We start from the raw sequence: 15543 nt of genomic DNA, 5'->3' as shown, positions 1-15543 counted from the left end.
AGATGTACTGTTAAAAGCAAGGTATGTGACCTGATCATCGATGGTGGGAGTTGTGCTAATGCTGTTTCTACTTAAATGGTAGAGAAATTGGAGTTGCCAATAGTAAAGCATCCTCGTCCATACAAGTTTCAATGGCTAAGTGAAGGATCTGAGGTAAAAGTCAATCGACAAGTTACTATTCCTTTTTCCATTGGATCTGTTTATGAAGATAAAATTGTCTGTGATGTTGTCCCTAAGGATGCTTGTCATATTTTACTAGGTAGACCTTGGTTATTTGATAATTATGTATTTCATAATGGTCGTGCAAATTCTTATTCATTATTTGTAAGTGGGAAGAAGGTCACTTTGACTTCTCTGAAACCCAATGAATTATTGAAAATTAATGGGAATCAACCCAGTAAGTCTTTATTTATGTCTCAAACTGAAGTTGAAGAAGAGTTAACTAAAGCCTTTCCAGTTATGATGTTATTGGTGCTAAAGCGTACTGGAGAAAAGGAGCTCACTAGAGTCCCCAGTCTCCTGAAGTCTCTACTGAAAGAATTCACTGATGTCTTTCCTGAAGACCTACCTGAAGGTTTACCGCCAGTAAGAGGTATTGAACACCAGATTGACCTGGTTCCTGGTTCAGTCCTCCCAAATAAAGTTGCTTACAGATGTTCACCAACTGAAGCAAAGGAGTTGCAAAGGCAGGTGGATGAGTTGGTTGTTAAAGGGTATGTGAGAGCAAGTATGAGTCCTTGTTCAGTCCCAGCTCTTCTGGTTCCCAAGAAAGATGGTTCGATGAGAATGTGTGTTGATAGCAGGGCCATAAATAATATAACAATTAAGTATAGATATCCCATTCCCAGATTGGATGATATGCTTGATGAATTACATGGTTCCAGTGTATTTTCTAAAGTTGATCTCAGAAGTGGCTATCACCATATCCGAATGAGAGATGGATATGAATGGAAGACTGCTTTCAAAATCAAAGGAGGCCTTTATGAATGATTAGTAATGCCTTTTGGTTTATCTAATGCTCCCAGTACTTTTATGAGGTTAATGAATGAAGTTCTTAGGCCACTTATTGGAAAATTTGTTGTTGATTATTTTGATGACATTCTGGTATATTCAAAATCTGAAGCTGAACATGTTGATCATTTAAGAAGTCTGTTTGAATTACTGAGAAAACACAAGTTGTATGGCAAATTAGAAAAATGTGATTTCATGGTGGAAAGTGTAATATTTCTTGGTTATGTGGTATCAAAAGAAGGTATTTCCATGGATCCTTCTAAAGTGGAAGCCATCAGATCACTGGCATCATTTTATAGAAGGTTTATTAAGAATTTCTCTACAGTTGTGGCTCTTATTAATGATTGTTTGAAGAGAGGTATATTTGACTGGTCTAAGTCAGCCCAACTAGCATTCGAATCACTGAAGGAGAAGCTCAGTTCAACTCCAGTTCTATCTTTGCCAGATTTTGATCAGTTGTTCGAGTTAGAATGTGACGCCAGTGGAGTAGGTGTTAGTGCAGTTTTGGTGCAGGCAGGGCGTTCAGTTGCATATTTCAGTGAAAAACTTAATGGCTTAAAACTGAAGTATAGCACTTATGATAAAGTGTTTTATGCAATTATTCGTGCTATCACTCACTGTTCACATTATCTGAAGCCAAAACAGTTTGTTTAATTTTCTGACCGCGAAGCACTGAAGTTCATTAATGGTCAACACAAGCTTAATGTCAGACATGCAAAATGGGTAGAATTTTTGCAAACTTATTCATTTGTTTCAAAACATAAGGCTGGAGTGGCTAATGTTGTTGCTGATGCACTCTCTAAACGATATTCATTATTGTCTATCTGGAATCAATAGTTCTTGGATTTTCTTTCATTAAGGAGTTGTATGCTACTGATCCAGACTTTTCTGATCGTCTCACTGAAGCTCACCAAAAAGGACCATTTATTGTTCAAGATGGTTTCTTATTTAAAAATAGTAAATTGTGTATTCTAAGGGTTCTATTCATGATCTATTGATAAGGGAAGCACATGGAGGAGGTTTAGCTGGCCATTTTGGCATTAACAAGACTGGAGAGATCCTCACTGAACACTTCTACTGGCCAAGTTTAATGAAGGATGTTCAGAATATTATCAGTCGCTGTCCAACTTGTCACCAGGCGAAGGCAACATCGTAAGGGTTTGTATACTCCTCTTCTAGTTACAAATCAACAATGGGAAGATCTTAGCATGGATTTTATTGTTGCACTGCCCAGGCCTCAAAGGGGAAAAGATTCAATAATGGTGGTTATTGACCGTTTATCGAAGATGGCTCATTTTACTCCTTGCCATACTAAAAATGATGCTTCAGCAGTGGCAAACTTATTTTTCAAAGAAATTGTTCGTTTACATGGGATTCCAAAAACAATTGTTTCAGATAGAGATGCCAAGTTTTTGAGTTATTTCTGGAAGACACTATGGAGACTGATGGGTACCAGATTGATGTTCAGTACGTCTTATCATCCTCAGACTGATGGACAAACTGAAGTTACTAACAGAACCATTGGTATGCTGTTGAAAACATTAGTGCAGAAAACTTTAAAAGATTGGGATATGAAACTAGCTCATGCAGAATTTGCTTTCAACAGAGCTCCTAATTATTCTACTAAGAAATCACCATTCGAAATTTGTTATGGAGTCAATCCTTTAACTCCCATTGATCTGATTCCATTTTCGATTGAACCTAAGGCAAGTATTGAAGCTGAGGCCAGAGCAAAAGAAATTAAGAAAATTCATGAACAAGTGAAGGCTAAAATTGAAAAGACTAATGAAGAATACAAGGCAAGAGCAAACAAGTCCAGAAAACTGCCCAGTTTTGCTCCAGGTGATCTTGTTTGGGTGCATCTGAGAAAAGAAATATTTCCATCAAGATGGAAAAACAAGTTGATGCCAAGAGCTGAAGGACCCTTCAAAATTTGGGAGAAATTTGGTGAAAACGGTTATAAAGTTGAGTTACTTGTAGATATGGCAGTTTCAAGTACTTTTAATGTGGGTGATTTGATGCCGTACCCGGAGGATGAGTACCTCGAGGACTTGAGGACAAGTTCTTTTTCAGAGGAGGAGATTGATGCGGAAATGGCAAGGCTCAATGAACTGGTAGGCACCAGTGAACTGGAAAATAGAAATGAACTGAAGGAAAGTGAACTAGTGATGCCATCTGAACAAGCCATGTTGATTCTACCAACAGTGGCTCATTTTAGACAAGTCTTCACTGAACCAGTCCAGTCGCCAGTGATAACACTTCTCCAGTGGAAGGGAGTTCCAGTGACAATAAGCCGTGACGCGCCAGTAAAGTCCACTGAAGCACCCTAGTGGTATTGGAGCACTCCAGATGAATGCTCCAGTATATATTCCAGTTTCCAAATAATAGAATGCTTCTGAAGTCACATGTCTGGTGGACCCAATAAGAGAAGGTGGATGATAGCTGTGGTAAAGGCAAAAAGAGGGGCGGGTGACAACGTTATTCCTAACGGTTTGTGGGCCCGGCTGCAAAAGGAATATTTCTAGAAACTTTATGTGTGCTCTTTCTATTGGTCCATTTTGTTAATGGTTGTCCCTACCATGTGCCAGCCTTTTATTTATTTTATTTCCTTATTATTTATATTATAATTTCGATGATTCCTAGGCAGGTAGTTATCTATAAATAGGGGCTCATTTTCCTTGTAAGAACTTAGATTATGTTGTGTTGAATGAAATTAATAGAGCAGCCTCTATTTCTTAAAAATCTTCATTTACCTTTATACATCTTTGATCTTGGTGGTTTTGAGTGATCTCTTTATATATAATTGTTGTGGTCCGTCCTTTATCAATTATAGTGGTGAGATCCAAAAGCTTCGATTCCTTTATCTGTGTTTGTGGTGGCTAGACCTTTATCAAACATAGTGGTGGGTTGGAGTGTTTCCTTTATCGTTGGTTCCGGTGGCTTGGCCTTTACGAATCTTGGTGGTGGATTCTTCTATCTATCATTTTATTTATCGTCTTATTTGTTGTTTATTTCATAAAATCTAGAAAATACCAAAAATATCTAACTCCATTTTGTTTAATTTCTGCTGTGCTTGAGTTATTGCTTGTTTTACGCATCACAATGGAATCATTCCACTTTTCTTTATTCCATTCTTTATTTCAACTTCATTCTCTACCATTCACATGTACCAAACACTCTGGTGGACTTCAATAGGAGTTGTATTTGATTAACGAATTGATTCCCCTTTTAGGGATATCCTTATTTATACCTTAAGAAGAAATATAAGGCCAAATCTCTATTTTACTTTGTATGGGTATCTCGACCTTTTCAACTTCTATGCATGAATCCTTTTCTTGGTTACATATCCTATCTACCATGTAATGTATTATGGAACCTTCGTACCGTTGGAGGGGTATATTATCGGGACCCCAAGGCTAACATGATTGGATACGAAGTGCAATGTGTTAAACTCAAATCAGCAACCGTCGTAAAGTCAGGGGTCAATTTTAGAAAATTCAATTTAAATTTGAAATTGATGTGATGGTTAATTAACCCTAGTAGTTAGCACATATCTCGAGGTGTCAAATGGACGATTGGATCTACATGTATCCTATCGAAACCCTTTCACACCTATTTCTATTTCGTATCAAAATTTTGCTCAAAAAATATATCAACCTTCTCTATTTCTTCCGATCTTACATGTATCCATTTATTTCCTTTTGTTTTTCACTTTCTTCTTGCAGTACTACTTAGTATTGTTTATTAATGGTGAAAAGGGGTTGTCAACCACTGACTAGATCGTTATTCGATAGAGATTAAATAGCTTTGTAGACAAGTTCTTTCTTGGATTGTGGTGATTTGTTAGGATTCTCGCTGATGGGAAACCATCATTACTCTGCCAAAGGGATTTCTAGGGTCTTATCTTGAAAGCACGTCTACCGGTAATGTTAGGTATCTATATATTCACCCATCCTTTCTAGATGCCTAAAAACTAGGGTTGTGTACAGGTTAAAAACCGACCTGACCTATTCAAACGAGAAAAATGACCCATCTCGTTACTCTCTCTGGACGGGTCTGATGAGTGTTCATTTTGTGATTATTTCCCATATAGTTAGGCCGTGTTGAATGTGTAAATGAGTTTATAAACGTGAACTTTTGGTACTTAATAAGATTCACTATTAACACAAGTTCACAGGAGATGCGAACGAGGGTAAATGTCATCAACCAACTCAACTTGGATGCCAATGGACTTTACAAGATAAAAGAAGATTAAATGGAAGTCAAATGGAGAATATCTGGAGCTTCTGGAGAAACCAACGCTGTCACCCAGCCCAACGCCGCTGGCCTTCCACAGTACACTACAAGCACCGCTGGTAGTCCTCACCAGCGCCGATGGTAGCCCCGAAGCCAAAACCGACTTTCACCAACCACCAGACGTTACACACAAACCTAGGTCAAAAATTGAAATTGTCTAAAAGGATTTTGGAGTTAGAAACACCTCTTGATCTTCATATTTGAAAGTCCCTATACCACCGGATCAAACGAGATTAAGTATCTACTGTATAAGTGCGGAAAATCTTATACATTAGCAATCAACAACAAGAACACGAATGTGAATATAAACTTGAACTGTATATTACTTCAGTAAATGCCAAGTTCGGAATATGAAATGATGCAAACAAAATGACTGGAAGAGTAACCTTAAACATAAGGTTTAATCTCTATTTATACTAAAACTAAATGGACTAGACGAACCTCAAATTTCATGGACCGAGCCCCACTCGTATGCCCATTCGAGCTTGACCAGGTCGAGCTCGACCCAGTCAACGTGTTGACCAATTCGAGGTTGACTTTATTATACGCGAAACTTAACGTTTATTACAAGTACATATTCAATAGACTCAAGAAAAACTTCTATAATGATGTTGTCACCCGGAAATGCACCAATAGACTCCCCCTTGACATCAGCATTTAGAAGTTTTTATCGTTCTTCAAAGTCTTCACTTGTAATACATGGAGATAGAACAGAAATGCTCAATCAAGCACTTCTTAACTATTGCTATCAATTCTGACAATCATAATAATATTATGTCTTCTTTCGGTAAGAGTTGATCTTTATGCGCTGCACATTGATCTTCAAACCGCAAAATCTCTGTATCCTTATGACAATTAACAAATCCAATACACAAATTGTAATTCTCCTTTAAACAGTAACCTCCAAATTAAGCTCCAAGCAACATTATCATGCCAAACATCATTACTTTAAAGTAATACAGACATCATTGCCTCCTCATGCAATTCGGATATCATCATTCCAGACATTATGCAAAATAACATCGCCCAATCTATTTTGATCTTCAAGTTTAATCGACATATGATAAAGAAGTTGAATCTCTAACAATCAGCATCGAATTTAATCAGCTCTCACAACGATAAGAAATTATGTAACTTGAATATCAGATATGCAGCACTCACAAGATCTATGTCTTCAACCAATAGTGTCTGACTTTGTCTTATCTTCATGAATCCATCAATCACCTGAAGTCTTTTATATCAAATCTCCCTTCAAGGTAAGCATCTCCAAAATACATAGAGAACCACTTAATTTGCAACCTCTTCACTAGTCACCGGATTAATCATCTCTACATCATTGGCATTAAATAAATGTTTGATTTTCAGTTACTCGGCTACAAATGATTAACTTTATCACAAAAGCTTTTCAATCACGGTCTTCAATCTTCATCTGATTCATTTGAATCGCCTAATCTTAAATCAGGCGCCTTTGATCCAAAAACTAGGTCGGACACATGTCACACAAATTCAAAACCAAAAAGATACCATGACTAAACCCTATCGAAACACCATGATCTTCATTTCTACGAACATCTAAGAATTTTGCATAGAAAACATGGAAGCTTTAAATTTTTATCCCCCCCTTTTCTCTACAAAATTCTTAAAACAACATATATGTTTGTTTTTTGTTACAACAATTCTCCCATTCTCATCTTAATCCCATAGTTGTTCACATATGCAATCCAGAGATAACACAATAGCTCATTGCCATAACAACATGGTGACACAATTGTTCACATATACAATCAAGAGATAACCCAGTTGCTCCTTGGCAAAACAACTTTTTTGGCCTGGTCTTGAATTCCTTCTAAGATTTCTCAGAATCTTCTATAAAGGATAGAACTCTAGCCATCATTGATTTGAGTTGTTTAAATTTAGAACCTAAAGTTGATCAAGTTTTCAAGTCTATTGCTTTATTACAGAATTCGAACCAAAACTCAAAGAGTTTACAAGTTCAATATTCCAACAAGCTTAGACCAAGACTATATCAAAGTTACAAGTTCACAATTCGAAAAGTAATAAGTTAGAATCTAAAGTTGATCAAGTTTACAAGTCCAAAACCGTCGATTAACAAATATCAAACCTAAACTCATAAGAGTTTACAAGTTCAATATTTTTAGACAAGTTTGGAACCTAAACATAATCAAAGATTGCAAAAAATAAAAAACTAATCATTTCATCATAAAATCTGATTATATAGTCGAACAATAGATATCGGTACCTAGTCACTCGAGCTTAGATAGGTCGAGCTTGGACTGGTCGACATGGGTCAATTGCTTTATTAGATAGTTTCATTTTTAATTTATTTGTCCCAGGTGCGGTTAACGTTTTGTCTTGTGGTGCTTGTGCAGGTTCTTGCTAGTGGATGAACACAAGAGCTTCTGGCCGACCTTTGCTCAGTACATTGTCAAATCCAGGGAAAGTCAGACGTTGATTTGGATCTGTATTATTCAAAGCATCAAAAGTTCAATTATGTACTAAGTTCTCACAAGGAAGTGGTTTGTTTAAATCAGGTGATAGATCAGGAGACGAAAGAGATAACAAGAATTAGACACCTATACTTGGTTCAGCAGTAATTCCTTGAGTCAATCAACCAGTTCAAGTAGGAAGAACGGGTGATAGGAAGAACGGGTGATAACCAACCAGTTGTCCCGAATAACCGTCCCTGTGGGGAAAGAAGAAGAACCATACCGGCTAACTGGGGCACAGCTATTCGCCCTCCGGCAATCGCAACAGATTTCACCTTGAAGGATAACTATCTCAAGAGTGTTGAAGATGATAAGTTTGATGGAGTTACAAGTAGTGATCCCTATGCTCATCTTGAGAGGTTTGGGAAGATTTGCAGACTGTATCAGGATGGTACAGGGCAAGCTGACATTGTAAAATTGGAGCTTTTTCCCCTGACTCTTTGTGGAGAAGCTAAAGGTTTAAGGAACTACCTGATGATTTGTACTCTACTTGGGCTGAACTTAGGGAAGGCTTCATAGATGAGTTCTTAGGGAAGGCTTCATATATCAGAGCTTTTACTTAGGACACAGGAGAGGATGTTGTTAATGCTTGGAAGAGATTCAAAGAAATGCTCAGAAACTTCGCGGGACATAAAATGACTATTGAGGCAATTGTTGAGATCTTCTATGATGGTTTACTGAGAAAAACTAAAAGAGAGCTCGCGGGTGCATTCGGGAGTATTTTGAATAATGTTTCTCTGAGTGAAGGGTATAAAATCCTTGATAATATGGCAAAGGAGTTCTCAACCCATGAAGAAACCCAAGGTAGGAGATCTGGAAGTAAGACCGTGGCTAAGGTAGAGAGTGGTGAAGAGTCAAGACTAGTTGCTGAAGTCAAGTCTATCTCAAAGCAAATGAATGAGAGGTTTGATAATCAAGAGAGTAGGTTTAGAAGTCTTGAGAGAGATGTAAAGATCATGGCATACGGATGTGACCACTGTGGAAATTTGCATTACAGCGAGGATTGCCTGGACAAGCCAGCTCAGGATGTTAGCTATGTTCAGAATTAGTCGCAGTGATATTTCAGCCAAAACACCGATTATCAAAACCGGCAGTCAGCAAAATGAGCAGCAGGTTTAACAGTCAGCAAAATTTCGAATGTCGAATTAAGGGATATCATGAAGGATTTTATCAGCAAGTAGACTGGCTGTTGAAGATTCGAAGAAGTTGCATTCTGCACTGGATGTTGTAACTACTCGATTGGATGGTTTAGGGCAGCCCGGTACACTACTGAGCAACACTCAGCAGAACCCTAAGCCTCAGCAGAACAATCAGGGATCAGGACAGAAGTATACTCCTCCTAATGCTCGAAATGAGCAAGTGAATGCAATTACTACGAGGGCAAGTAAGACTTATAATTCTCCAAATCCTTTGCCTGATGATTCTACCCTTCTTGTGTAGGTGAATGAAGCTGATGAAACTGAGAATGACAAGATTGAGATGGAGCTGAACCCAGCCGTGCCGATATCGGCCGTTCCATCCAAACCCGTTAAGAAACCCGCTGAGAAACCCACGGTTAAGCCTTATCAACCGAAAATTCCATTTCCTCAACGGTTGAAGAAAGCAAAGATCAAGGAAAATTTCAAGAAGTTTGTTGATTTAATTCAAAATGTTAATATAACTATTCCTTTAATTGATCTTCTTACAGGTATGCCTAATTATGCGAAGTTTCTCAAAGATCTCATCAGTGACAAGAAGAAGCTGGAAGAAGCTAAGACTGTAGTCAGAGTGCCGAATGTTCCACCATTATCAACAATGAGATTCCTCCCAAGTTGGAAGATCCAGGGAGTTTTCTTATTGCTTGTTCTTTTGGAGCATATTTGTGCAAGGCAATGGCCGATCTTAGGGCCAACATTAACTTGATGCCTTGCAAGAAATCATTACATTGAGTGTTGATGAAACTCTACTGGATGATGAAACATTTGAAGAGATCACGGTTGATGAAAGCACACGGGTGCTAACCTTGGTTGAGAATCATCCCACCGACTGGAAGCTCAAACCCTTACCGGATCATTTGCAGTATGCATACTTGGAAGGTACATCTCTTTTACCAGTTGTCCTTTCGTCCTTATTATTGAAGGATGAGAAATCTAGACTTATGACCGTTCTTAAGGCCCATAAAAAGGCCTTTGCATGGAAAATTTCTGATATTCCGGGTATAAGTCCAGAATTTTGCAAGCACACCATAAACATTATTGCTAATTTTAAGCCGGTTGTGCAAAGGCAACGTCGATTGAACCCTAATATGAAAGATGTCATAAAAAAAGAGATAATAAAGTTGCTTGATGCGGGAATCATATTCCCCATCTCGGATAGTTCATGGGTAAGTCCGGTACATCGTGTACCGAAAAAGGGTGGGATGACCGTAGTTTTGAATGATAAAAATGAATTGGTTCCTAAAAGGACTGTCACGGGGTGGAGGGTATGTATAGATTATTGGAAATTAAATGATGCTACCCGCAAAGATCATTTTCCCTTGCCCTTTATTGATCAAATACTCGAACGGCTAGCCAGTAACGAGTATTTTTGCTTTTTGGATGGGCTCTCCGGGTACATCCAAATACCCATTGACCCCAAGGACTAATAAAAGAGCACGGTTACTTGTCCCTTTGGCACTTATGCCTATAGGAGGATGCCATTTGGTCTTTGCAATGCCCGTGAAACTTTTCAGAGATGTATGATTGCCATTTTTCAAAACATGATCGAGACTTCCATGGAAGTTTGCATGGATGACTTTTCCGTTTTTGGTTGTTCTTTTGAAAGTTGTCTAGATAGTCTTGATAAAATGCTTGAAAGATGTGAAAGGGCACACTTGGTTTTGAATTGAGAAAAATGTCACTTTATGGTTAAAGAGGGAATTGTGTTGGGACATAAAGTTTTTAAAGCAGGTCTAGAGGTAGATAAGGCAAAAATCGATGTCATAGCTAAATTACCTCCACCTACTAATGCTAAGTCAATAAGAACCTTTTTGGGTCACGTCAGTTCATAAAGGATTTTTCAAAAATCACCCGGCCAATTACCAAGTTGTTAGAAAAAGATGTCCCATTTGTTTTTGATAACGAGTGTCTTCATGCATTTAACTTACTTAAAGAGAAATTAGCTAATGCACCAATTATGTCTCCACCCGATTAGTCATTACCTTTTGAGTTGATGTGTGACGCTAGCGACTTTGCCTTAGGGGCCATTTTAGGCCAAAGGAAGAATAAACATTTTCGTCTCATTTCATATGCTAGCAAGATCCTCAACCCGACCCCACAAAATTATAGCATAACTGAAAAAGAACTGTTGGCCGTTATGTATGCTTTTGATAAGTTTCGACCCTACTGGGTTTTTAATAAGGCCATTGTGTATACCGACCATTTCGCATTGAGGTACTTGTTCTCTAAACAAGATGCCAAGCCTCGTCTCATCCGTTGGGTCTTGCTTTTGCAAGAGTTCGACATTGAGATCAAGGACAAAAAGGTGGCTAAAAATGTGGCGGCCAATCATTTGAGTAGGCTCGAAAACCCTCCGAGTAATTGCAAGAGCATGATATTGATGATGCATTACCTGACGAGTATTTGATGCAGGTTCAAGTTGAGGAGGAAGCATGGTATGCAGACAATGCTAATTATCTTGGTGCTAATGTCCTTCCCAAGGATATGACATTTCAACAAAAGAAGAAATTTTTTTCTGAGATTAAACATTATTTTTGGGAAAACCCGTATTTGTTTAGAATGTGTGCAGATGGGATGATCAAGAGATGTGTATCCGGTGCTGAAACCCGAAAGATTTTGGATGCATGCCACTATGGACCTACCGGTGGTCATTATGGACCGTCAGTGACCGGTAAAAAGGTATATGATGCAGGATTCTATTGGCCAACCATTTTCAAGGAAGCTAAAACCTTGGTTGAAGTTTGTGATGCTTGTCAACGCTAAGGTAATCTCACTAAAAGAGACAAAATGCCTCAACAGATGATTCAGGTATGTTAGGTTTTTGATGTATGGGAGATTGATTTTATTGGTCCTTTTCCCTCGTCAAATAAGTTTCTCTATATTTTGGTAGTCGTTGATTATGTGTCCAAGTGGGCCGAGGCTCAAGCCCTCCCTACTAATGATGCTAAAGTACTAATTGAATTTTTCAAAAAGTTGTTTAGTCGATTTGGTGTACCAAAGGCCTTAATAAGTGATCGCGGGACTCATTTCGTGAATCACCAGCTTGCTAAGGTTTTAAAGAAGTATGGGGTGACCCATAGGTTCTCCACTTCTTATCACCCTCAAACAAGCGGCCAAGTGGAAAACACAAATAAGGCCTTGAAACGAATTCTTGAAAATATCGTGCATGATAACCCCAAGATTTGGGCCAAGAGGCTTGATGATGCCTTGTGGGCGTTTAGAACCGCCTACAAGACTCTAATTGGCACTACTCCTTATAAGTTTCTTTATGGCAAAACTTGTCATCTTCGGGTTGAGATTGAACATAAAGCCTATTGGGCTTTGCAAAATTGCAATATGGATTTGATTTTGGCAGGTGAGAAAAGGTTTTTGCAGTTGCACTAGTTGGATGAAATGAGGTTTCAAACTTATGACAGTTCCATGCTATACAAGGAGTGTACAAAAGCTTAGCACGATAGCAAGATCAAGAGGAAAGAGTTTAAAGCTGGTGACAAGGTACTTTTGTTTCAGTCAAAGTACAAACTTAAAGCACCAAAGCTCAAGTCAAGATGGATAGGACCATATGAGGTTAAGAAAAGTTATTCGTTCGGATACGTGGAGTTGTTTGGAAATGGTAAGTTTCTTGATGTGACTTGACATACTTTATTCCCAACCTTTTTGCTAAAACTTTCCCAATCCCAGGTTGATAGTAATTAACCGGGTAAAGGTAGTTAAAGCTGCAAAAAGACTTTCCTCGTAATCAGTGAAAAAGTGTTGGTTGATTCTGAATCTGAAGTGAAGCTTCAGTGAGCTATATTCTGAATGACTTCAGAATCCTGAGTAAGCTTTCTTCACTGAGCTTCAACTATTTTGAACAAATTATACTTAGTCGATTTTCGACCTAACACGAATGATATTTGAAACTTAATGTTGATGTTTTATCTTTAAATCTTTTGTACCATGTCGTTCTGTGACACTTCGTGTTTCTGCCTTAGTCGGGGTGTTACAGAATCTACCAAAATCAAAGTTGAAACAAATGAGGAATCTCAAAACCCATTTTCCAAAGCTCCAACTTCATATTATTCAAAGAAACAAGTTATTTCCAAACTTGTCAAGACTAAACCAAAGACCATCACAAAAATCAATAAGTTAAAACCAAAGTGTCCTACCCCGGATAATCATGTCAAAACCAAACAAGTTGAGACCATTCCCAGAACAAAGTACACCAAAGTGAAACTTCCGAAAGACAATCTTAATGTTTCTTCATCTAACTCTCAATCTAGCTCATTACCTAAGGTATCTAAGTCTAGCTCAGTTTCGCTAACTAGGGTTACTTCAAATGGTGCAACTAGATATAGGGATAGATATGGGTGGTTTTCTCACGATAAACCAAAGAAACAAGAAGTTTCCGCACCTACAAAAGACTCTAAAAAGATGAAAGTGTTCAAAAACCCTCGTTCTAATCTTCTTAGTGTCAATTCAACAGGTGGAAAGAGCTTAATTAGTGATACTAAATGGGTTGCTAAGTCATTAGAACCTAAGATCACTAGTAAGTATGTTGAAGAAAAGAATAAGAGGGGAGAAGAAAGAGTCATAATAGGAAGAAGAGAGTTCCTATTGATCTGAACAATTCATCTTTGGAAAACAATGTTAATAATACCAAGGCAATGCCTTGTGGGTCTGTAAACAATTTTAATTCTCGTGCTTATGTGAATTTTGAATGTTGATAAACATGTTACTTTTAATTCTAATGTGAATGTGCATACCTTTTATCCAAATGTGCTTATTGATGATGTGCTTGTTAATGCTTATGTTAATTCTAAAGCATGTTTGTATGCATTTCCAAAGTTATATACCCTGCCTGTGTTAACTAACCACAAAGGACCCATCTTCAAGTGGGTACCTAAAGTCGGTTAAATTTCTTTGATTGCAGGAAATAACCATCTGTGTTTGGATACTTAATTCTGGGTGTTCAAAACAATTTCACTCCTATCTTAGGTTATGGAGACATTGAACGCAATGGAATTGTCATTAAGAAAGTTCATTATGTTAAAGGATTAAGTCATAACTTGTTCAGTGTTGGACAATTCTGTGACAACAATCTTCAAGTTCTTTTTCGACAATCTCTTTGCAAAGTCCAAACTCTAGATGGAGTTGATATTCTTTGTGGTGACCATGATGATAACCTTTTTACCGTTAATCTCGATAATAACCAATCAACCGATAATATTTGTCTCATTTCCAAGGCTACATCAAAGAATTCTTGGTTGTGGCATAGAAGGCTTTCTCATCTAAATTTTCCAACTATCAATACTTTGGCCAACAAGCATCTTGTTGAAGGCTTGCCAGACTATAAGTATGAGAGTGAGCATGTTTGTCTTTCTTGTGCTGTTGGGAAGATTAAACGAGCTTCTCATAAATCGAAGAAATCTTCAAATTCGTTAGCACCTCTTCATTTGCTTCACATGGATCTTTGTGGGCCGATGAAAGTACAAAGCCGAAATGGGAAGAAATACATCTTGGTTATTGTTGATGATTATTCAAGATATACTTGGGTCAAGTTTCTTGCATCCAAAGATGAAATAACTTAGATTTTAATTGATTTCATCACTTCTACTCAAGTAAATCTTCAACTTCCAGTTCGTTACATCCATTCGGATAACGGTACTGAGTTCAAGAATACCGTTTTTGATGAGTTTTGTAAATCCAAGGGCATTACTCACCAATTGTCTGCAATTCGTACCCCACAACAAAACGGTGTCGTTGAAAGGAGAAATCAAACGCTAGTGGAAGCTGCAAGAATAATGCTTGCTTATTCCAAGTTGCCTTCCAATATGTGCGCTGAAGCTGTTGACACTGCTTGTCACACTCAGAATCGGTCCATTGTCAATCAGCGTTTCGAGAAGACTCCTTATGAGGTTGTTAACAAACGCAAACCCAACATCAACTATTTTCATATCTTTGGGTGTGTTTGTTATACTTTGAATGATCGGGAGAATCTTGGAAAGTTCGAGAAGAAAGGTGATAAAGGTTACTTTGTTGGTTATTCCAAGACATCAATTGCCTACCGAATCTACAATCGCCGAACAAATACAATTCAAAAAACAATGAATGTTTGGTTTGATGAGATGTCGGGCATGATCTTTGAACAAGAAAGTTTGTTACCAACAAGTAATGATCCAAGTGCTTCAAGTACTTCATCAAGGACTTCTACTTTAGCATCTAAATTCAAGAAGTTTCCAACTCCAACAAGTGATGATTTAGATATTCTTTCTGAAGAATTCTACAATTCCAAACCGATTCATGATGAAGAACCTCGAGTCATCATTGAACCAATTTAGACAAATAATACAGTTCGTGACAGCAATCGTGAATCATCATCAATTCATTCTGAGCAAGGTGCTACATCTTCTAGTAGTAGTTCTTCATCCTCTTCTAATGATTCTTCTTCACCACCTTCTCCTGATAATTCTTCTCAAGTGAATGTTCAAGAACAACCTACCCAATTTACTCAAACAACGAATCCGATAAACACTCCAAATGTGTATGTGCCA

At 37.9% G+C, this 15543-nt stretch overlaps 1 protein-coding gene across 1 annotated transcript; it reads left to right on the top strand.

Moving 5' to 3' along the window:
* The first annotated feature begins 11797 nt into the window (after positions 1 to 11797).
* On the top strand, positions 11798 to 12394 carry LOC122604344 (uncharacterized protein K02A2.6-like). The gene is made up of 2 exons (XM_043777234.1): positions 11798 to 11818; positions 11921 to 12394. The coding sequence occupies exons 1-2, from the start codon at positions 11798 to 11800 to the stop codon at positions 12392 to 12394; spliced, it is 495 nt and encodes a 164-aa protein (XP_043633169.1).
* Positions 12395 to 15543: the final 3149 nt, after the last annotated feature.

This window comes from Erigeron canadensis, chromosome 6, assembly GCF_010389155.1.
Source record: "Erigeron canadensis isolate Cc75 chromosome 6, C_canadensis_v1, whole genome shotgun sequence".
NCBI classification, from domain to species: domain Eukaryota; kingdom Viridiplantae; phylum Streptophyta; class Magnoliopsida; order Asterales; family Asteraceae; genus Erigeron; species Erigeron canadensis.
Note: the sequence above shows the minus strand (reverse complement) of the source record. Positions and strands in the feature narration are given on the sequence as shown.

Coding starts and splice junctions, on each gene's coding strand:
- LOC122604344 (XM_043777234.1), top strand. CDS start 11,798: ATGCCTCAACAGATGATTCAG. Junction 11,819..11,920: donor TGCCTCAACAGATGATTCAG/GTATGTTAGGTT, acceptor TATGTGTCCAAG/TGGGCCGAGGCTCAAGCCCT.